The sequence below is a fragment of the Dama dama genome, chromosome 33 (assembly GCF_033118175.1).
Source record: "Dama dama isolate Ldn47 chromosome 33, ASM3311817v1, whole genome shotgun sequence".
NCBI lineage: Eukaryota > Metazoa > Chordata > Mammalia > Artiodactyla > Cervidae > Dama > Dama dama.
In genome coordinates, this window is record NC_083713.1 from 73,537,566 (window position 1) to 73,561,160 (window position 23,595).

Here is a 23,595-nt window from a genome sequence, read left to right on the forward strand (position 1 = left end):
AGAAACCCTGGGGGCGTCCAATGTGCCAGCCCAGGAAAGGAGAGAAGCAGGGGCAGCCATGAAGTGATGGGCCCTCCTGCTGGGCTGGATCACAACCCAGAACTGCAGGGATGGGGCCAGAAGGTTGCTGCCCAGGTCTGCCATTAGTTTACCCCATAACGCCCCTGATCTGGTCCACCAACATGCTTCAGTCCATGAACTGTCTGAAAACTCAGGTAAAACTTCTGTGTACTTACACTTTCCTGGGAAGACAGCCCACACATTTCACAATCTGAAAGACTCTGTGGAGTCACCAGTCCAGACCCCACAGACCCCAGCCAGAAGCACAGAGTCCTGACATCACACACAGGCTGGCACAGCTCACGTGGACCTGAGACGAAGCCCCGCTGGCTGCTCAGGCTGACCTTCGGGGTCCACCTCCCCTCACTGCGCAGCACAGCAGAACCCCCAGAACCACATCAGAAGCTGCAGACAACATACACCTCCTCCTCCTATGTTAACGTAAGTAACTACCACTCATTTCTACAACGTCTTTTCCAGGCAGGCAGCTACTGCCTTCATCAGGGCACAGGGTAGACCAACGCAAGAGCCAGAGGGACCAGAGCGGGAAGAATGCGCATGTGGGGACACGCCCCCATCCCGCCTCTCCCAAATACCTCACACACACAAAAATAACATCAGGGGTTCACATTCACTGTCCATATAATTTTGATCATGACCCTTCAATCCAAGGGCACTTATTATAGCAATATTAAATAATATTAACTATTTCAAACATAAACTTTTTAGATGGAGGGAAATTTAAAATTTGTTTTGGTTTTAAAACAATTCAAAAATAATGAGAAAATTCATTAAAAGTTTACCTTCTAACTGCAACAGACTTGGAGGTGCAGTTGCTTGTTATGACGGGGATTAGCCTCGGGATGTGCGTGTGCTGTGGGAAAGAGCAAAAGACAGAGGCGAACAGCTGAAGATTCAGAACTGAGGCGGTCAGTTCCTTCTCTCCCATGTGCATCCAGACGAGAGTCCTACTGAGTTTAAAAAGGAGAAAGAACTTCACTGGACACTTACGAAGGGCATGACAAAGTTTACAGAGCCAAAACAGACAACATGATGATGTGTGTTAAGTCAGTCTAAAATCAAAACTAATCACTGGCATGAAGCCTAGACTATCTGAGCAGTAGAGATCTAAGTGAGTAAAAAGCGGTCAGTGGACCAATGTATTTTAATACCGTTTCAATGGATATGTCCAATAACAGCTTTTGGTTTAATGTCTGAAATAGGTACTGTAAACAGTAAGAAGTAAAATAATGCAAAGAAAGTAACCCACAATAATCACAAATATTCTGGAAAGATTTCAGTTAGCATCATCAAGCCCCAGTTTTGAGGGCTGCCTCTAAGGAAAAGGGACTTGACATGGGGAGAAGGTGATATGAAGAACTTGCACTTTAAGGCTTTGTGAGCTGTTAGGTTTTATTGAAAATCTGCATATAAATTACTTGGCTAATTATTCAGACTAGATAAATTAGTGCTTTGAAAACTTAACTGAACATAACCTTTGTTTTTAGGCTTATGTACAATTATTTAAATAAAGATGCTAAATGAATACAAAGCCACAAGCACAAATACCTAAAATGAACAGCTGGGGATTAAGCAGGGATGAACAGGAGTAATACCTGGACATACACAGAACTCAGAAGCAGGGACAAGTGCTCAAATGCTTGAAACCAATGATGAGAGGATGAGCAACAGGCCAGTAACTGTACACCACACCCGAAATTCACTCCAGGGAACTGAAAAGGCTCACAGGTGACAGTGAGGCAAGGGATGGTGAGGAGGGGGCAGTACTGTGCAGACAGTGTGATCCAGACACAATCACTCACATGAGAAACGCCTCTGGTAACTGCTTATCCACCACCCTTATTTACCACTTGCTTACTCCACAATACATACGGCTCCGAAACACACTCACCCGAATGATTAGCCTGACAGCTACAACCCCCGAGGTGGCCATGATTTTGGCACTGTTTGGGATTAAATTAAAGATGGTTGGCATGATGGCTTCAGCGCCGTGGTCAAACTTATTCCCCAGTACTGACGACAGGTGCCTGCAACGAGAAATGAGCCCCGGGCTGTCACCAAAGTTCTTGGAAACAGTGCAATATATAAAGCTTTTCACATTTTAGAGCCTTTGCATAAAGTCCTCTAAGGACAAAAACGAGTCTAAGTGAAATACAAATACTCCCCAAGCACACGCAGAGGACTGCACACACAGCCACTCGCCCAGAAGAACTGCTTTTTTAAAAATAAATAAATAATTTCCCACTAATTACTCTTCAAATAGCAAAAAACAAATACTAATAAAACATAAATATGACAAAGCACCCTCAGCCTCTTTTTTTTCTTTTGCTCTTTTATTTTCAGCATATAACATTCAGTCTTCAATATCTGAGGTCAAAATCTTGAACAGCTGCAAAGCCACACTTCTATTGAATTTAACCGGAACAAACAAAATTTCTATTTATCATGCTACATCCTGCCAGCAAAATCAATGAAAAGGCTGAGAACAGAAGTTTATAAGATTTCATTTTTCCACATTATTAATAATTGTTTCAAGCTTAAAACAGCGGCTTCAGAGTTAAGTCACTGGGTAAAATTTAAAATCTGTCACACAACACATTATTGACTAGAGATGTAGTGATGCTACAGGTGTTAATTTTCTGCAAAAATCCCCTCTGTCAATGACGTGTTAACATAACTGTCCAGGAAACACTGTCAAAGTGTAACAGAGAGTGTAAATGGAATCAGCCTTGGAGACCAGGCGATAGGCATGTGGAAAGCCCCGGTGGATGTATTATTCAGTGACCCCTCTCTGAAGCTCTGTGACACAGCCACTTTATTATGTGAGAACCGGGAGCGTTGTAGTCCTTACCCCAGCGTGATACAAGCCTCCCGCACAACCTGAGACCGTAGGTCCTTAGCCGACAGTTTAAAGGCTCCGTCCAAAAGCCGTAAGTGCTGGAAGAAGTTATCATACTCGGCAGCACCAGCCAAGAGTAAAGATCTAATCTTTTTTAGCTAATGGGGTAGAAAAATTAAGAGACAGACAAAACAATCCTTAGAACAGAAATACAGAATGGAAGCCAACAAATATTCAAGGATCAACAACCAAGTTAAATGATACAGTTTTCCAAGAAGAATTAGACCAACTAAACAGTAGCTAACATACTGAAGAAATCTAGGTATCATAAATAAGAAAAAAAATTTTTTTTAAATTAGTATCTGTGATAAATGCATTATAATTCTACAAAATGTATTTTTTAATTGGAACATTTTAGCGTATTTACAGACGCTCTGATACTAAGGATAAAAATAACTGAAACCTCATTGTAGCCTGTAAAAAAGCTCCTTCCCTAAGCTCCCCTTTCCCAACACCCCATCCAACCACCATTTACTGAGTGAATCACAGGAAAGTGGCTCAGTTCGTGAAGAATCCACCTACAACGCAGGAGACCTGGGTTTGAGCCCTGGGTTGGGAACGGGGAACTGGGATCCCCTGGAGAAGGGAACGGCCCACTCCGGTATTCTGGCCTGGAGAATTCCATGGACTGTATCGTCCATGGGGTTGCAAAGAGTCAGACATGACTGAGCGCCTTTCACTTTCACAAGAAGAAGCGTCCCCACTGGAGGTCACAGTGTCCACACTGCACCTGTTACTGACGGGCTGGAGGGCATCTGAAACAGACAGCAGCCACGTTCCCAACCTGCTTCCTGCTGGCCACCCAGTACACAGTCACCTTCCCCAGCAAAGACACACCTTCACCAAATGCTGCTCACTTTAATGTTCGGAAAACTTGCTGTCATTAATGTACTTTTAAGAACAGAAGGGACAGAAGTGCTATGAAGAAAGAAAGAGCGACAGGGACGCTCAGCGTACGCCACTGAGAAGTTGCTTCCCCGGCCACGGATGGCGAAATTAAGCCTTTATGGAAGTGAGGGTAGTGGCCATGCCAAAGTACAAGAGGCACAGAAAGACAGAAGTAGGCAAGTTTTAAGAACAGAGGTGAGGTCATCTACTAGAAAGGCAAACTGGGAATATGGCACCTTGTATTTAAAGTACTACTTAAAATTCATTACAGCTGTACCTCAATTTCATAATAAAAGTGTTCATAATATTTAAATATCTAATGCAAATGTAATCACACAAAATCGGCAGCTTACAGCATTTACTCTCTGCTCCCAATCATGCTTGTCATCAGATAGTATTTCCCTAATCTTGTTTATGGACTCCTCAAGGTCTCGGCTGGAATAAATCTGTAAGCAAAATTAATTTACAATCAATATGAGAAAATTTACAGAATAAACAAAGATTATTTTTTAATTACCTGAAGTCAAGAGCATCTGGTAAGTATAGTACAAGAAATCATTTCATTTTTCAGAAAAGGGCCTCTGAGATAACATCTAGACAGGGTTGCCACTGAATGAGTTTCCACCGTGAATGTAAACTCACCAGCTCTGATGCCCGTATATGGACAACCTCGCCTCAAATGCAGCTTTACCATAACAGACGATTTCATGCTCAACCAAGAAAGAAGCCCAGTGGTGAATGGGCAGAGAGGCCCAAGTCGCTGATTTGTTTTTTTGTAACACCACACTATACTGGCAGACCTCAGAGACACCGCCAGGTCAGTTCTAGTGTCCTCACTGCACTGCAGGTGCAATCAAGTGAGTATCACAATGAAGCGAGTCACAAAGATTTTCCCAGTCTGCAGTCTATTAACTGCCCAATTAACTGCCCAATTAAAGAAAGTATGCCCACTGTCTAAAAAGGCCATGTGCATACTTTAATTTAAAAATCCTTTATTGCTTAAAAAAAAAAAATGCGAACCATCATCTGAGTCTTCCGAGAACTGTGATCTTTTTGCTGATGGAGAGCTGAACTGTTGTGAGAATTACCAAAAGATGAGAGAGACACGAGGTGAGCAAATGCTGATGGGGACGGGACACCGTACACATGCTCGAGGCCAGGTGGCCACAGACCATCTGTGAAACGGCAGCACTTACCAAGCACAACACACTGAAGCGCAATGCGGCAAGGCGTGTCTATGCTCGTGACCCTGAACACTTTCAAACCTGTTTTCTCATTTATCCTTATATCTTACTCCAAAGACAGCAACGGGGAGGAAAAAATCCACCAAGAGTGAGACATGGTAGGAAGGTCAAGGACATAAGGATAAACCTGAGCCTAAAACACCTGCTATCTGCTTTGTATACACATGGCAACCAGGCAGCGACCAGGGACTCAGACGGGCATCAAGTGCGGGAGGAATCCTGAGCACGACATCTGATGGGCCGCAAGCCCGGTCAGCAGGAGATGATGCCGAGGCACACAGCAGTTTACAGTGAGTGGCCGGGCCCCAGGTTCCGCAAGTCATCTCTGCTTCACGTGTCAGGTACTCACGGGAAATATCACGATGGTATAAACTAAGGCTTTATGAAAACATTTTTTATACCTTTCAGACACCTACATTCTTCAAATTTACAGACTTCTCTAAGGAAAATACTGACATAAGCATGCTTCTTTGTTCTCTCTTGGAATGGAGTCACTTATTTTCGCCTCTTTTGTGTGACCTGACTCACGAACTCACTACTGGAGCAAAAGCCACTTCTCACCAGTTCTAACGGGAAGGTCATCCCGGGCGGTGACTGTCACTCCTCATTTCAGCTCTGAGAGGCCCTGACATTTCCTAGTCTGCAACCTTAGACCGCCTGTGGTCTTGGTAGTCAGAATCATCCTACCTAGTAAGAAACTCTGCATGTCACATGCTTGAAAATGAAATCTGAAGAATAAGCCCATCCTTTTTAATCAAACCAAACAGCTTCACTCACCTGGACTACAGGCACATCGTCAAATGCTTTAATAAAATCCTCTTCATCAACAGCACCAGCTCCTTCTTTTGCAGCTATAAAAAAACATCAATTTTTAAAATGTAAACAGTACACACTGGAGGACTCATATACAAAATCAAAAAATTATATTTTAGAAGATTTGCAACTTTTTAAAGTCAATAAAAGTTTAGAGTTTTGTGGCACTGACAAGCATTACTGACTTTCAATATTAAGATAAAGTATAATAGTTTTACAGTAGAACATATATTAGCTTAAAGTCATCTAAAGATAGTACTTGCTTAAGGAGGGCCAGTGGTATAGACTTTAAAAGATTTAGGTGATTTATACTGTGTTAATCTATGTGAGTGCATCCAAGTCTCTTCAGCCATGTCCATCTCTTTGCGACCCTATAGACCACAGCCCACCAGACTCCCCTGTCTGTGGGGTTCTCTAGGCCTGAATACTGGTGTGGGTTGCCATGCCCTCCTCCAGGGATCAAATCCACATCTCCTGTCTCTCCTGCAGTGGCAGGCAGGTTCTTTACCACTAGCACTGCCTGGGAAGCCCTATATTAATATATAAGTCTTTTCAAAGATTCCTAATGAACATGTAATAGAAATTTCAATTCTTCAGGGAGTAAGTGAAATTATATCATTGTCAGGAATCCTACATAACAAATCTGTGAAACATTCAAATAAGTTCTAAAGAATTTTACAGTTTCACCTCAACTTCATGTTAGTCTCAAAATATTTTCACTTCAAAGAAAAAAAAATTTCATTTCCTTAAAATCACAATAACTTGTCAATTTTTCATTTATATGCCAGTCACAAATTGACCCCACAAGTGCTATCATTCAGGAGAAAGCTTTTTCTTTCTGTTAATATGTCACTTCACATATGAAAATCAAGTGTTATTTTACCAGATGTGTTTTCTTCATATTCAAGGTTCCTAAATGGTCATCTACAGTCATCCCTGTAACCATCATTAATGATTTATATTGATTAGTCTGAGTGCTTTTCCAGAGCTTCCTACCTGACAACTTAGTTGGCATCTGGGGTTGTGATGGACCACCTAGACAGAAAGGGCTTTAAAGACAACTGGTGCTCATGGTAAACACGTGTCATCATGCGTGATGAGTAACTCTCTGCATTCACAAGTCAATTACAGACAGAAAATAGTAACACGCTGTGAGTGGTGCTGTCTGCCTTAGGTTAGGCCTGCATCCCACCAGGCTGACGAGCACCCAGCATCTTTCTGTGTGAAGCGGGGCGCCGCATGTCACAGAGGGCTTGGGGCCATACGCAGGCCTGGGCCCCCAGGAGTCTGATAGGAAGTCAACAGGGAAACTCACAACTATGAAGTTAAACAAAATGGAAAACAGACGGGGTCAGGCCTGAGGGAAAGACCAGGCTGTATCTCTGTACAATCAATCTACACAGGTCGGATCTTTGGAAGGAAAACAGGTGAGGAATGGGAACAAAAAGACATGGTCTGATCACGCAGAAATTTTCTAAGCTTAGTTTGTAGAATACATGCTACTCAAAAACAGATCAAGAAAATGGATTAGAAAGATAGTTCAGCCATTTAAAAGAAAAGTACTGATACACGCTCCAGCAGAGATTAACTCCAAAAACATTATGCCAAGTGAAAGGAGCCAGACACAAGAGACAACATATTGGATGGCTCCAATTCTCTGAAATTCCTAGAATAGCTGAAAGCACAGAGAAAGAACAGCCTGGAGGGACCGCCAGAGCTGGGGAAGGAAGGAATGGGGAGAACTTTAATGGGGTCTTTTTTTGAAGGCTGAAACTGTGTTGAAACTAGAGGTGGTGGTTGCCCAACACTATGAATATAATAAGTGCTAATGAATTGTTATCTTTAAAATGGTTGATTTTATGTTGTGTGAATTTAAGCTCTTTAACAACAACAACAAATATATATATATATATATATATTTTTTTTTTTTTTTTTTAATGAACCAAAAAATAAAAGATGACCGAGAGGCATGGGATGGCAAGGGGTGGGGTGGGGGAGGCTCAAGAGGGAAGGGATATAGGTATAGTTATGACTGATTCACCTTTTTCTATGGTAGAAGTCAACACAACATTATAAAGTAATTATCCTCCAGTTAAAATAATTATAAATTATCTTCCAGTTAAAATAAATTTGAAAAAAACACACTTTAAAAAAATATATAAACGATTAGGACGAACTAAGAGCAGCAGCCCCCGCCACACAGAGACGGCAGTGCAGAGGTTGTGGGCACCAAGCCGACAAGCTGGGACACCAACATCCACGGCCTGTTCAGACAGCAAGGAGACCAGCGCAAGGAGGCAGCGTTCTGAGGTTGGTCCTCACTCTAGCTTTAACTGATCAGTTCATACAGCCAAGCTCAAAAGCCCAATGCCAACAGTAAGCATGGTTCCAAAGTAAAAAGTTAGTAGTTTTCACTACACTGTAAATCAATGATACTTCAATGAAAAAAATTTTTAAGTAGGTAATTTGTGTATAAACTTAAATGTGACCGCAAAATGAAGGCTATATATAACAAGATCCAGAACCGTCTAAATCAGGGGGTGGGAGAGGAGAATAAAGAGATTTATCCTTATAAATTTGTTTTCAAAGCCTCAGGGAGCTAATCTTGACCATTCACTAGTTCAGTATCTCACAAGGTCTCACAAGCAACAATCTTACTTCCAGGAACAAAATACATTTTAAAGACAATCTAACTTCTAGACAATCTCAGTCCTGAGACACAGAAATTGGCTGATACCACGCAAGTATCATCAGGCATGGCAGGAGCCCAAGGCCATAAGCTCTGCTCCGTGGTGGATTCACACACCCAAAGATTCTGCCTCAGCAAACATGGCCACACAGCAGCTCAGACGTACGCTCTACCACCTTGTCAGCATCCACAGATGAGAACCAATTTACTTAACAAGGAGAAAGTGGACTCACACTGGCCACAGAATCACTGCGCCCCGAGAGGACGCAGAGGGCGAGCAGCAAGCGCGCCTGCTTTAAGCACCTGCACCGCGGACCACGCAGCTCTGCGCTCGGGCCTGGTCCTACCTGAAGACTTGGATCCCAGAGAGGAGGAGCCGAGCCTCCGGGTGGTCCCCATTCCAACGTTTCTCCGTGAGCTTGCTGGAGCTTTGGACGACGTAGAGCTGGCCGAAGAAGGTCTATTACCATCCACAGAATCTTCATCATCAAAATTTTTATCTGAAGGGTAAGCATAGAAATTTTTTCTTTTTTTTAATTTTTAAGAACTTTCTCATCTCACCTGAAAACAGCAACTAGTTTTAATTAGAGGTTAATGGTTTGCCTTCTCTTCTGGAATCTGAGATGCCCATCCGGGTCTAGAAAAGCCTTAGGTGAGTCAAGAATGCAGCTACGAACACCCTGTTTACTTTGACGTATCAGGAATGCTTTCCACTCCAATTTCAGAACACAGAAAAATCATAAAAAAGAAAGCAACTTCTCATGAAACTATCATGTAGGGACAGTTACTTTAACAATCTGGTATATTTCTGGCCATTCTTTCATGTACTTTTTAATAGTTAATGTAAGACTATATTCCATTTTAGAAAATTGCTTATTTCAAATGTACATTTTACCACATGATAAAATATTCTTCATAAATGCCATTTTAATGTTTCCATGGTACTTTGCAATTGAAAAATGATACAAATAAAAAACATTTTCATTGTTAAGAGAGTTAGGGATATTCTAATATCTTATGCTTAGAAATAATACTGCAACAGACACCTTTCTACCTGCATTTTTGTTTGAACATCTAATAACTTTAAGAAAAATAATTCCTAGAAGCAATATTACTGAGTCAGAATATAAAAGCTTTTGATGTATACTACCCAACTTATCTTCAGAAAGCTCATATAAATACATACTTTTCCTGATAATTCAGAGTTTCTTGCCACATTCTTGCCAATACTGAAAATACTAACATTTTAAAATTTCAACCAAAATTTGATAGGCTTCTCCCCCCCTCCAAAATAACCTCTTCTTCAACGTTGCATTTTAGTGAAATTAAACATTTTTTTTTCATAAATTCATTAACTTCTAAATTTTCTAGATAGCAGCAGTGGTGGTTTAGTCTCTAAGCCATGTCTGACTCCTGCAACCCCATGGACTATATAGCCCACCAGGCTCCTCTGTCTATGGGATTCTCCAGGCAAGAATACTGGACTGGGTTGTCATTTCCTTCTCCAGGGGATCTTCCCAATCCAGGAATCAAACCTGGGTCTCCTGCATTACAGGCAGATTCTTTACTGACTGAGCTATAAGGGAATTCCTTGGACAGCAGTAGATCCCATCAATATTCCTCAAGTTGCATTTTAAAAAATAGATATATAAAAAGAAAACCATCTTTGAGCATTTTGAGGACCAAAAAATCAAAGCCATCACTGTGCAGAGCACCGAGGGCGTCTGTAGCACGTGTGGGTCAGTCAGGGGAGGGTGAAGGACTAGGAGTCACTGAAAACAGACAAACAAAAAAGAAAATTAACGTCCATAGCTGGCAACACTCATGATTTCTGAAAAAGGGCTTAGACCTTTACTAGTAAGTCTAAAGTAAGTGTTGACCAAAAACAGATAGAAATAATCTGTTTTTCTTGATCTAGTTGCTTCTCAGCTGAACTATCGACAGCCAAGTCTTGCATCTACCCAAGACCCTAATGTTCCTTACGGCTCACCAACAATCCACTTCAAATCATAGGGCTCCTTATATTCAACAGTAAGGGAGGAACCGGGCTTCTCAGGTGGCTCAGTGGTGAAGAATCCACTGGCCAAGCAGGAGATGTGAGTTCAATCCTTGGGTTGGGAAGATCCCCTAGAGAAGGAAATGGCAAGCTACTCCAATATTCTTGCTTGGGAAATCCCATGGACAGAGGAGCCTGGTGGGCTACAGTCCCTGGGGTCTAAATGAGTTGGACTCAACTTAGCGACTAATCAAGAAAACAACAATAAAGGAGGAATCACATCCTCACAAATGCAGAATCCTGTGCAGATCAGCTTCCCCCCACATGCCTTTACACTTCGGATCACCCGGCAAGCTGTGCTGTTTCACAGATGGCTCCTTCAACCCACGCATCAATGTCTTACTGATTCAGATGTTCAGTGGCCTATTAGCACAGACTTCCCATATGGACTCAAAAGTGATTACTAAACTGCAGCGCACACTACAAGGCCCCTCCAAGAGTAAACAGTGAAAAAAAAAAAAAATGAAGTCGCTCAGTCGTGTCCGACTCTTTGTGACCCCACGGGCTGTAGCCTACTAGGCTCCTCCGTCCATGGGATTTTCCAGGAAAGAGGACTGGAGTGGGTCGCCATCTCCTTCTCCAGGGGATCTTCCGAACCCGGGTCTCCCACACTGCAGACAGACGCTTGACCATGCAAGCCACCCCAGGGAAGCCTGGATCCAAGAGTAAAGGCTGGCCCACAGCAGGAGGCCGCCCACCGAGCACCAAGAGCGGAAGCAGGCTCTGTCCTCGGGGGCCCCAGGAGCACCCGGGCTGCCAGCACCACTCAGCCGCCGTGGAGCTGTGGTCACCACTCCTCGGAGACCAGTGACAGCCCCAGGCGGTGGGGAAGGCAAGTAAGGAGGGGCATGACCACAGCTGTGCTTCACGCAAAAACACACACAATTTGCCTTTCACTCTAACACAGGTGGGCGGGCTGGGTGGAACTGCATTCAGTTACTGAGAATTATTTTCACGGGTCAATCTCGCTGAATCCCTGGGGTTCCCACCTGCCACGAGGGTGGGTCAGCAAAGACCTCACCTCTCCCCAGGAGCCACACAGAATGCACAAAACCACCACGCTCAGAAGACAGAAGGCAGCACAGAACCGTGACGCCTCAGAGAAGGGAAACAAACAAGGTGCGTTCTTCCAATCACTGCAACTTCCTGCCTGGAGAAAATTTCCAGGCCAGCCCTTACAGGGAAGAGGAACCCAAAATGAACCTGGCAGTCTTGGGAAGATCAGACTTCAGGGAGGTTGAGGTGGCTAGAAGTTGCAGGGTGGAGTACTGAAAAAGGGGAAGCCCCATACAAAGAGAGCTCCAGAAATGTCCTAAGTTCTGGGTCACACACATGTGAGTGAAATTCCCTAAGGGAGGGCACAAAATGACCAGGAAACTGCAATTTGAACAACTCGCAAAGTTTACACAAAGAGGAAGATTTTCAAGCACCAGAGTTGGGGTGTTTTCAGTGACTCACCAAATGCATTCAGTAGAGACCCCAGAGAGAGCAGGCTGAACTATTACACCAAATTGTCCTCTCAGAGCTTAAGAAGAGGCCTTAAGGATATGAGATTTGCAAGTGACTTACTTAACTGCCTTGCCAAACATTCTTTAAATAAACACAACAAACCGCGGATCCTCAATAATGTAGCGGTCACAATACATAACATCTAATCAAAATTTCCTAAACAGCTGAGAAGCAGAGAAATGTGGCCCATAATCAGGAGGGAAAACCATCAAAAAATAGTGACCCACTAAGAAATGAGCCACTAAGAACTGACAGAGACAGTGGAACTCTCAGATACTAACATGAAACCTGCTATATCCATGTTCAAGAATTAAAGGAACTGACAGGTATAATGAAGGAAAAGGAAGCTAGTTCAAAGAACCAAATGGAACTTCTAGAAATTAAGAATATACAGTAGCTGAAATGAAAATACCATTAAAATGGGATTCAAAGCAGGTTAGACACTGCAAAAGAAGGGGGAAAATGAAAGAATTTACACACACATGGCAATAAAAATTTAATCAAAATTAAGCATAGATATCAAGAGGGAAGGTGGAGAAATAAGAGGAATAGTCTCAGAGAGCTGTAGGATGATACTGTCACCAAATCAAGTGTCTGTGCGTCACACACAGTGAGGCCAAATACCAGAACGCTGGAGTGTGGAGCAGAGCAGTGTTAACAGTGGCCTCCCAGACCACCCCCGAGGCATGGCGGGCCCTTCCCTCTTCCTTCCCCCCCACCCCCCCACCCCGGTGCAGGGATCACTCCATCACCACGCCTCTCTGTGCCGAGCCCACCAGACCAGCCTGTGTCCCCGCCAGCCACATGCTGCACAGCTTCCGGCCACCTCATCGGTCATGAGCTGACCACTGAAGCCAGCGGCAGGCTGAGCCCATGCCACCTGCCACCTCAAACAGCGAACGCAGTAATGGTCATGTCAACCACCTCTGCTTGACCACCAAGGTCACACCTAGCTCTTCACACCTAGCTCCACCTACCCGAGGATGACGGCGCCAGAGCGGCCTGGTGCTTCTTCAGACCCGGCTTCACTCAGGAGTCACACCTTTCTTCTCAGGGTGAAACAGCAGCGAGGCAGGCAGGAGCTGGAGCTGCCTGCTCAGCCACTGGAGGCGCCAGAGTGGGCCCCTCGCCCAAGCAAGGGACCCTCAGTGAGCAGCTGCCAGCTGTCCCGCCCAGCCACTGGGCAGCACCACAGTGGCTCCTCCCCGTCCCCGCTTACATGCATCAAGAGAGCCCTCATTGGGACGGAGGGAAGATGGTTTTCGAGATGCTCGAGTCTGCCACCTTCTCAGTCTGCTAGCTTCCCGATTAAAGTCATTATTCCTTGTTCCAACAACTCATCTCCCAATGTACTGGCCTGTCAGGAGGCGAGCAGAATGAGCTTGGGCTCTGTAACAAAAAGGTTTATTGCGCGGCCCTACAAGGAGATGGGTGGCTCATGCCTTAAAAGCCTCAGACTCCCCAAAAGCTTTCAGCAAAATCCTTTCCCAGGGGAGGTAAGGCAGGGGCATGGTTAGTTGTTTGCTAACTTCTTGGTTTCAGATCTTTTGTTCTTGAAGTCAGGTCAAGGTCAGGTAACGATGTTCCTGTAAACCTCCACCAAATGAATGTTATTCTCTTTTCTGACAAGAAAGGGCGAGGTCCCAAGGCACAACTTTCACCCTCTGAGGTCCAGGTCCTGCTGAGAGGAGGCAGAACTCAGCTGGCGGCTCCCTCAGGGCCAGGCCCTCGGACCCGTCCAGCTGACATCACTGAGGGAGCCAGGCGCCCAGGACCCAGCTGGCCCTCAGGCTGCCCAGACAGTGGGGTACACGTCCCACAGACTGCATCCTTCGCAGATGGCCGCTGCCATTAGGTCACAGAGTTGGGGACGGGGAGAGTGGTTCACAGCCATCTCGAGGCCTGGGCCTGCAGTGGGCAGGCATGGCCAGGGCTCTGGGGCCCTGCAGGACACAGCCCCCAGCCTGTTCCCTGGGCCCCTCCAACTCAACCACTGGGATGAGGCTGAGTGAGTGAGAGGGCCCTGGGGAGACAGCCAGGATCCACCTCTCACCTCACTGTCCACCTGAAGACCACCAGCCCTCCCTCCCGTCACTGGTTGAATGGGCCACGTAAGGTCGTTCACGGACAGCTGCTCACTCGGGAGAGAGGCGCGCTGTGGCCCTGACCAGTGGCCGAGCAGGACCCCACGAGCGGGTCAGCAGGAACCAGCGCCTGGTGAGAGGGTGCGCGGCACACGCCAAGGGACGCCCGTGGAGGACTGCGCGCGTTTGCACTCCATCCCCGCACCCAGCAGTCTGACACACAGAAACTACCCTGCCAGCAGAAGCCAGAGGGAAAAGGACACACGCTATTCAGAGGGGCAAAATGACAACAGGCTTCATCAGAAGGCCCGTGTCAGAAGACAACAGAATGGCTTCTCTAAAATGGCAAAAGAAAGGGATTAACCTAGCTACATCCAGCAAAAACACCTTTTAAGAATAGAGACTGAACGAAAGCAGGACTCATGGCCAGCAGATCTCACTCCAGGAAACGCTGAGGCCCTCCAGGCAAAAGGAAAACGGTATGAAATGGAAACTTGGAACCACACTAAGAAATGAAGGGCACGGTGAGAGCAAATGTGCAAGTGATGAAAAGCTTTCTTCTTGCACTTCAGTTACTGCAAGAGGTAACTGTCTAAAGCAAGGATTAAAACACGCAACATTTGGTTCCCGTCCTCCCTATAGTCTCCCGTGGCCAGAGAGAGCACCCATGCTGGCACGTGGGCACGGGGGTGGGGGGGCATGAGGACACATGTTGCTGCGGGGGGTGCTACGCGGAACATGGGGCAGGGATGAAGGGGATGGAAGCGGGTCAGAGACTGTCCTCAAGCAGCCTGTAGCTTCAACAGCTCGTCACAACCTGCTCACACTCCCTGCAGGTGTTACGCTGCTCACGACACGGCGGCAGCTGCCTCATCACCAGCGCCCGTGCGGAAGTGGCTCCAAAGGGAGGCAAGGGGGACACACAGTCAGTGGAGGGATTTTAGAAACTGAGCTCCATTAGTCCCAACTTAGCCTCTACTCCTCCTACGAAAACAAATCTGATGGCCTGACTTACCTAAATTTCTAACCAGGTCAGAAGTAAATAAACATAAAAATAGAAGGGGGGTCAGAACTCGGGAGTTAAGCACGGTGTCAGGAATGAGAGGTGACGGTTCAAAGCCCAGCAGATAAACAGACACGATAAAAAGCAAACATGCATAAAGAAAAACCCTTGAACCCGCAATGCCCAGAACACCAGTGCCAGCGCAGGGGTCAAGTCGCACGTCCCAAGGCCACAAGCTAACGGTACGATACCAGGTGCTCATCACCACGACGCTGTGACAGCAAGCTTACACGGCCGTGTGTGTGACCCGTGCACCAACAGAGAAAGTGATTCACGTTTTCTATCTGAGTCAGAAACTCAGGGGAACAAGGAAAAGGGAATATTCATTTACAAGATTAACAGTTGGACACACTGCTTTACGTTTAGGGATACTTCGCCCAGAAAGGTGTTTGGAGGACAAAAGTCAATTGAACCTATTATTTGAAATAACCAGTACACCATCTAAAAATAAGTATGCCCTATGGTTCTTAGCTTTTGGGACACCCAGAAATTAAAATCAAATTCAGAACGGGTTAGGCCCTACAAAAAGCATCCATCCAGAAATTGAACTGGGGTTAAATTTCTCTGATGTAGAAGGGGCCGTTCCCGACCCGGACAAACAAGCTGTGTTGGCTGCTGGGCTGTGCAGAGGGCGACCACTGTGGGTCCAGTCCAGGGTGAGGGGCCTCATGGTCTAAAATGTTTCAGTACCTTTCAACTACATCAATCCATACTGAACTCTGCAAGTCACTTAAAATTCCCATTTTCTTTAGGCTTTTCAGCTAAGCAGACATTTGTTAGAACAGAGGCTCTTTTTCTAGAGCTTTAACTAAGGCAAACACATGTGTGAGAATGAGTATTTTTAGCTATGCAAGCTTGTGCTATTACATCAATTTAAAATTTTTCACACATCAAGATAACATCTGTTACATAGATAATGTTCTCAGAGAAGGATCAGTTCTCCCTGAACCTAAAGAAATAATTAATTCCATCTCCAGACACCACTGCAAGGCTGTCATTCTGAGGGTCACTTCTCTCAGTTCCTCTAATGTTTTAAAAATCACCCGAGTTCCACTCCCCCTTTTACAGAATTGGGACAAGACATTTAAAAATTACACATGAAATTTCTACAGTGTGACAGTGTACTTTTCATCCAACTCTCAATCACTCCTGGTAACCCAATTAACAGGCACGGGGAAATGAAAACAGCAGTAGAATAGCATGCCCAAAAGAACTGTAGATACAAAAGAGATTTTAAAACACAGGAGAGCTGGGACCTTTTGAAAAAATTGAAAGTCCAGAGTAGTACAGTCACTTGTGGACTCAGCAGCAAAGTAGCGTAATTCTCAAAACTGAGTAAGTTTGTGAACTTGCACTGAAATCCTGAACAGTGGTCCAGATGCTGGACAGACGCTGGCAATTAGCCACGAGCATAGGCAGGGCAGAAGCAGCCTCTCCACCAGCCTCCCAACTCAGATCTGAAGCCCTAAGGAAGGCCCAGCAGAGCCCCAGCAGCCTCAGGACTCAACTGTAATCAGGCTGGACTGGGACGACACAAAGCAACAAGCCATACACAGACTCTTTGGGTCAAAAGTCATCAAAGACCATTACACACCACTGTGACTACAGTTTCAGGTACCGAAGAGGCAGAAAAACATACCAGTCTAAAGACTGACTTCGAGTTAGGTGTATAGAACTCGGAATTACAAGTTTTGACTCATACTGTCCACTTAGAAATATACACACGCACCTGTGAGGACAAACAAAATGTCACAGAAACTAAGAGACACTTGTTCTCCATTATCCATCTGCCAGGGAGGTCGGACCCTGAACCACCAAACTGTTCCTGTCGTCACTCCTGCAGCAGACTCGGACCCATGAGAAGCCAGTGGGGAGAAAATGCCTCATTTCTACACAAAGACAACCAGCTCTGTCTCCCTACATGAGGGTCCCCCTGTGGAAGCTCTCAATTTCACCCACTCCCTGTTACTGAAATTCTCCTCCCGGGGAATGAGAAATGTGGCACCTAGTAACTGGAGTATAATTAGTGCTCCCAAGAGGGGGCTGCATGGAGCCACGATAACAAGCTCAAAGGCAGGCTGCTTCTCGTAAACCCCCCGAGTTTCTCGTCTTGATCCGCCCCGTATGCCCAGCACACGCCTGTGTGACTGTGAATACACCAGTCTCTGTGACCCTGCCCGACTCTCCTGCCCTGGGCTGCAGAGCGGTGCATGTGCCTCCACTCCTCCTCACCCTGGAACGATCTGTGTGCAGGTCTGTTCTGTCTCTGTGCCGGGGGCAGAGACCAGCAGGGACTTCTCTGGTGTTGCTAACACCCACAACGGAGCCCGGGCCAACAGACAGTAGGGCAATCAAATATTCAACTCTGGCAGTCCACAGGAAAGAAGTCAAAACTTGTGAATGAATGCAAACCATCCTTCATGTATCTTTTTCAGCTTTCATGACTTCTAAAAAATGCATAAGGCTTCATTAGATAATAAAGTCAAACAAAGTTATAAAAATGTCTGAGGAAGACAGTAAGGTAAATACAACCCCAAAAAGTGAAAGTGTTAGTCGCTCAGTTGTGCCCAACTCTTTGTGACCCCCATGGACTGCAGCCCACCACGCTCCTCTGTCCATGGGATTTTTCAGGCAAGGATACTGCAGTAGTTTGCCATTTCCTTCTCCAGGGGATCTTCTTGACCCAGGGATCAAACCCAGGTCTCTTGCACTGCAGGTAGGTTTTTTACCTACTGAGCTACCAGGGAAGCCCCCTAAATACAACCCTAAATGTTTTTTAACCTTCCTGATTTCTCACCAGTCAGAAATATCTTTATTCTTTTTTTCGGATAAAGCATAAACCTATTTAAAATTAAAGTCAAAGTATAATCCCCAAAATAAGACAATGATATATGATATATGATGATATATGACATATACACATGCATTTCTAGACTTCAGTGTATATACAAACCCATCAATATACACACATGTGCACAAAAACCAATCAATACACACACGTGCACAAAAACCATTCGGCCCACTACCAGTATTTAGCATTTTTCTATACCAGTCTAATCCATTTTAAAGACTACTATTATACTGCTCACATTTATAATACTTGACCAATGACTTACAGACAGCTCCATTATTTCAAATCTTTCACCCTCGTAACACCGCGGCAGTCACGTGTTTAAAGTGCAACAGTGAATGCACACTCATGTCTATACCTAACTGTGTGTCGGGCCTGTGCTCGGGGCCCTCGTCGAATCCTCCTGACAACCCCGAGAGAGAAGTACCATCATGACTCCGCAGTAAAGATGGAAACTCTTAACATATCCAGACAGAAGTGCCTAAGGGGACACAACTAATAAATAAGAGGGGTGAAGGAAGAGTTCAGGTCTATGTCTGTCTGACTCAAGATCCTGGGATCCAAGTCGTGACGATAAACGACCACACGAAACAGCAACTCACGCAAACTGGCCGCTGTGCGCTGGGCACCTCTGCTCAGACCTTCCTGTGCTTCATTTTCTCTAATTCTTGTAGCAGATGCTCGCTTACTTAAGAAAATTACTTAAGGTAATTTCTTAAACACAGAGCCATCAGTATCTCTTATGACTATAGACACAGCAATCCTCAACAAAGTATTAGCAAACCAAAGCTAGCAACATATAAAAACTATCACTATGGCCAAGGAGGATTTAGCCCAAGAATGCAATATTGGCTTAATATATAAAATTTAATTAATTTATTAATACATCATATTAACAGACTAAAAGACAAAAACACATGCTCAACAGATGCACTAAAAAATATGTGCAATACTAGGGGTGGGGAAAGACCTTTCATGCTAAAAATACCACAAATAGGGGCTGGAAGGGAACTCCCTTGACCTGATGAAGACCAGCTACAAAATACAAAAAGCACACTATTAAATCTTATTTAACAGGGACAGACTATATGCTTTCCCCCTAAGATCAGGAACAAGACAAGAAGCCTGCTCTCACCAATTCTATTCAACAGTATACTCAAGGTTCTAGCCAGGACAATTAGTATAGAAAAAACATGTGGATTAGATAAGAAGAAATAAAATTATCTCTCTTCACAGATGACATAATCTGCATATATAAAGTTCTAAGGAATTCACTAAAAAACTAGTAGGACAAATAAATTATTTCAGAGAGACTGCAGGATTAAACCAATACAGAAAAACTCATTGTATTTTTATACATCAGCAGTGAACAATCCAAAAATGAAATTAAGAAAGTAATTCAATTAACAATAGCATCAAGAAAAATAAAATACTTAGAAGTAATTTTAACAAAAAGAATGTTTGCATGTTTGCTGAAAACTATGTAATGTTACTGAGAGAAACTGAAGACCTACTAAATGGAAAGACATTTCATGTTAATGGATCAGAAGACTATGGCACAGAACTAATTCAAATTATGCAGTAAGAAGAAATGTATCAACATTTTTTGAGAAACAGAAGGCGTTTAACCACCTTCCCTACAGATGGTTCCAAAACGAAAGGATCTACCTGCCCGCTTGTCAAAAAGCCCTGGGATGGTCTCAACGACAATTTTCTCAGGGTCACAGAAGAAATGCATCATTTACAAAGTAAAGGAAAAAAGCTAAATTAGGTATCTGCTTCCCCTAAAAGGCATCAACTTTTAAATTCTTCCTAAACTCTCTGTGGCCTCCCTGTGACTTGGAAGTTCAAGTTCAGGGCACAGGGTCACCTGAGAGTTGATCTGGTCTCAGTACTCCTTTTGTTGCTTCTAAAATAAAACTGGATGGATGCCTGGGAGCAAGTCTCCTCTCTCTGGAGGGGGTGGGGTGTGGGAGGGGTGTTACTGGATAGAACACTTCCTCGGAACACCAGGGGCACAACACATGCGGCTTCCTTCCCTCATCTCTTCAGCATCTATTTGCCAAGTGCACCTCTGTGCCGGGTACTCTGCAGCGAACTGGGAGGAAGGCAGAAAGGCGTGGCTTTTATCCTGGAGCTCACGGTCCAGCGTGGGAAACAGACACACAGAACTCACAGCAGCCGTGACTCAGCGTGATGCTTTGCTCAAGGCACGCACAGGATGTGCCAAGTGAATACCGCAAAGGGGCACAGAGAAGAGAGACCAGGAAACTCAGAAAGGAGCCGCTGTCCCCTCCCACCCACACTCCGTGACTCACTCCGCTGCTTGGGTCTGCAGCGGAGGACTTAATGTGAACGGGGCTGTGAGATGCTCCAAATGGGCACACAGCCTACACAGTGCACGCACGTGGTAGACAGAGAACACATTCTGAAGACTCCTCGTGGACAAACGTAGGAGGGGCACGGGGCTTCTGGCGGGGACGGCGAACAAAGCAGCAAGCGGCCAAGGCACACAGATGGGTCCAGGAGCCCCACAGTTCTGGGGCTGTCCCCATCCTGGGCACCAGGGAACACAGGACCGAAGGCAAAGTCTCCACGTCATGTCCAGAAGTTTGAGTTATTCAAGTTGGCATCTCTTGACCTGTCTGGATGCCCAACTTAAACTAACCATGTTAATACAAAGCCTTCCCCAAAGAAAAGAACCCACAGCAATATAGCGATAGCAGGTATAGAAGATCAGTCTTGAAGAAGAGTATCTCTCTACACACCTCAAAAAGACTATAAACTCCTTGGAACCAATCAAAAGGGAGGGCACAAACAGATGGCTACTTTATCATCCTGAGTATCAACAGACTCTCGGGGGAGCAGTAGGGAAGACCGGGATGGACCAGCCTTTCTGCCGGAAGAGCTGGCCACGGAGCTCAGGGAAGACTTAAACTGTCTCTGTATTAACACGGACTGGTGAGCCTCACGAACTCTGGCCAGATGGAAAGCCCAGCTTTACATTCTACCAGACCTGGCTCTGGACACATCCAGGGTAAGAGAAATGCAGGAGGAGCTGCCCCAGAGGGCACCTCTCCCTCTCATGCTCCCATCACCCGTGAGGGTCCCGGAGCAGGGACCTGGGACCATCCTGCTGCTCTTCCGCCAGCCACCCAACCCCAGGCCAATCAGCTGGAGGAGGAAAAGGGACACAGGAGGCTTAACTCACTGGTCACCTAAGCCACGCTCTCTCTTCCAGATGCCACAGGTGCTCTGGGGTAGAAGATAATCCTCATACAGCTTGGAATCCATCCTGCTTCAGCCCCTACACAGAGTCTGGTAGAAAGTTAAAGTCAATTCACTACTGACTCATATTCACCAAGCATGAATTTTTAACTCCGTTCAAGCCTTTTCTTCTAGGAAACAAGATTATCAAAAGGATTATCAAAGGATTACCCTAAATCCTATGAAACACAGATCAGTCAAGCTCAAGATAGTTCCAAAAGAGATTCCAAGAAAGAATTAACCACCATAGCAAACAAAAATCCACCGTGTTTTTTAAAGAATTTAGCACTCTTTCCTAGAAAGTATCTCTGAGTAAACGTTCAAGAGTCTGAGTCTGACACATTTTCTGCAACTATTTTTGTGTCTTCTTTCTCTAGCGCGATCTTCATTCAAATCTGAATTCCTATCTTGCCATCTGAAAGTTAAAATCACATTATAGTTAGGTGATGGTTTTCTATAGTTTTTGTAAGAATACGGCCTTTGAATAACTATAACACACAGAGACCTAAGACCAATTTACTGCCGCTAAGGCCCTAGTAGGATATTGAACTTATTCTCATAGCTACTTGGGAACTGACAATGCTGTAATTATTTACATAATTACAAAGCGGTCGAAATGCTGCTGTGACTGCCTATCCTAGCCGCACTCAAACCCAGTTCACATTTCTGTCAAAGAAACCCAAGTAAACTAAAGGTACCAAACAAAAACTTTAGGATTAAAAAAGAGGATCTTTCGATTGTTTTCTTTTCCAATTTCATTTTTATAAAAATCAAATGTATACACTTATTCGGCCCTTGAACCTGGCTGTAAGAAGAGCTCGTGAAGCCCATTCCAACTATTTTACTATTTTTTCTGTCTTGCTCAACCAATTCTCTCAACTCCAAAGATTAGTGAGTAGATCTGTTTTCAATGTCTGGGTATCTGTGCCAGAGGTGGCTGTGTGCAGAGGTGGTACACTCATGCGTGCAGCTGGGTGACGGCGGAGTCTGGACCCAGCCTCTGTGCACGTCCACCAGGAGGATGGGCCAGGGAGAGCCTTCCGACCTCAGAGTCAACGATTTCATGCTGGATAAAGGCCTGGCATTTCTAGCACAGCGTAAACCAGCCAGTGTGCAGTCACACCGAGAAAGCTGAACAGTAACTGGAGTTCAGTCTTCCCCATGTGACTCCAGCTTTGGGAGCAGCACGCAGACAGGTAAAATACACAGGTTTCAGAGAGTTCTTCTCCAGACCTCAAAACCTGGCATGGTTTCTTAGTTTGGACAAGTTACTAAACTTCTCTCTGCCAGTCTTTCATCTGTAGACTAAGTATCACTCACACACCCATGATCTGTGTTTTCAGAAGATGTTCATGTGTCCCTGAACCGGATGCTGACAGTTCAGAGACTGAAGCACTTCCACTCTCAGAGCTGACAGCCAGCAGCATGGTGAGGGAGGCCCAGGGAAGGGGCCCTGAGAAGTCTCCGCACGGTTGCGTCTGGAAACAGAAGATGTTAATTAAGCTGGGTGACAAGGAGCGTGGACTCCAGTGGGATCCACGTGTGTGAAGCCCCTGGGCCGAGATAACCCAAGCGGCAGTCAGAACTGATCCCAAGACAGCACAGGCACATAGACTGCCGTAATTACTAATTATAACGACCCTAATTGTCTACATGGTAATAAGTTATAGTAGGGCATTTAACTAGGCAGTTACTTCTCACAAATCCACCAGCAATGCTGGAGACTTCCCTGGGTCAGGAGGATCCCTGGGAGAAGGGAATGGCAACCCACTCCAGTATTCTTGCCTGGAGAATCCCATGGACAGAGGAGCCTGGCGGGCTACAGTCCATGGGGTCGCAAAGAGCTGGACACGACTGAGCGACTTTCACTTCACTTCTCACAGAAGTGCTCAAAAACGAACTACAGTGAAGACATTTATTTTCAGTGAACATATGTGGACATGTTTACTATTTCATAGGAAAAGGGGAACGTTTTAAGCACCGTGAACTGCTGTGAGAAAAGTCTGCATACTGATGACTGAAAACTGAACTTCCAGGAAGTGGCAACTAATCTTTCAACACCTCAGATAATCTCTGAATGTCATAGTGACAAAAATCGCAATGGATTGTTTCACTGATTCAACATTCTCTTCTCCTTTTGACTATACAACT

At 45.0% G+C, this 23,595-nt stretch overlaps 1 protein-coding gene across 4 annotated transcripts in view; it reads right to left on the reverse strand.

Annotated features, from left to right (window-relative positions):
- The window catches only part of CLASP1 (cytoplasmic linker associated protein 1), a 261,865-nt gene that overhangs the window by 104,562 nt on the left and 133,708 nt on the right, over positions 1-23,595 (reverse strand). For all 4 annotated transcript variants that reach the window (XM_061135374.1, XM_061135373.1, XM_061135372.1 and 1 more), the window contains 6 exons: positions 8,962-9,114; positions 5,890-5,963; positions 4,222-4,314; positions 2,933-3,078; positions 1,973-2,108; positions 864-934 (listed from right to left, as the gene is read on the reverse strand). In XM_061135374.1, the coding sequence (XP_060991357.1) occupies positions 864-934; positions 1,973-2,108; positions 2,933-3,078; positions 4,222-4,314; positions 5,890-5,963; positions 8,962-9,114 (673 nt within the window). The remainder of the gene's footprint in view (positions 1-863; positions 935-1,972; positions 2,109-2,932; positions 3,079-4,221; positions 4,315-5,889; positions 5,964-8,961; positions 9,115-23,595) is intronic.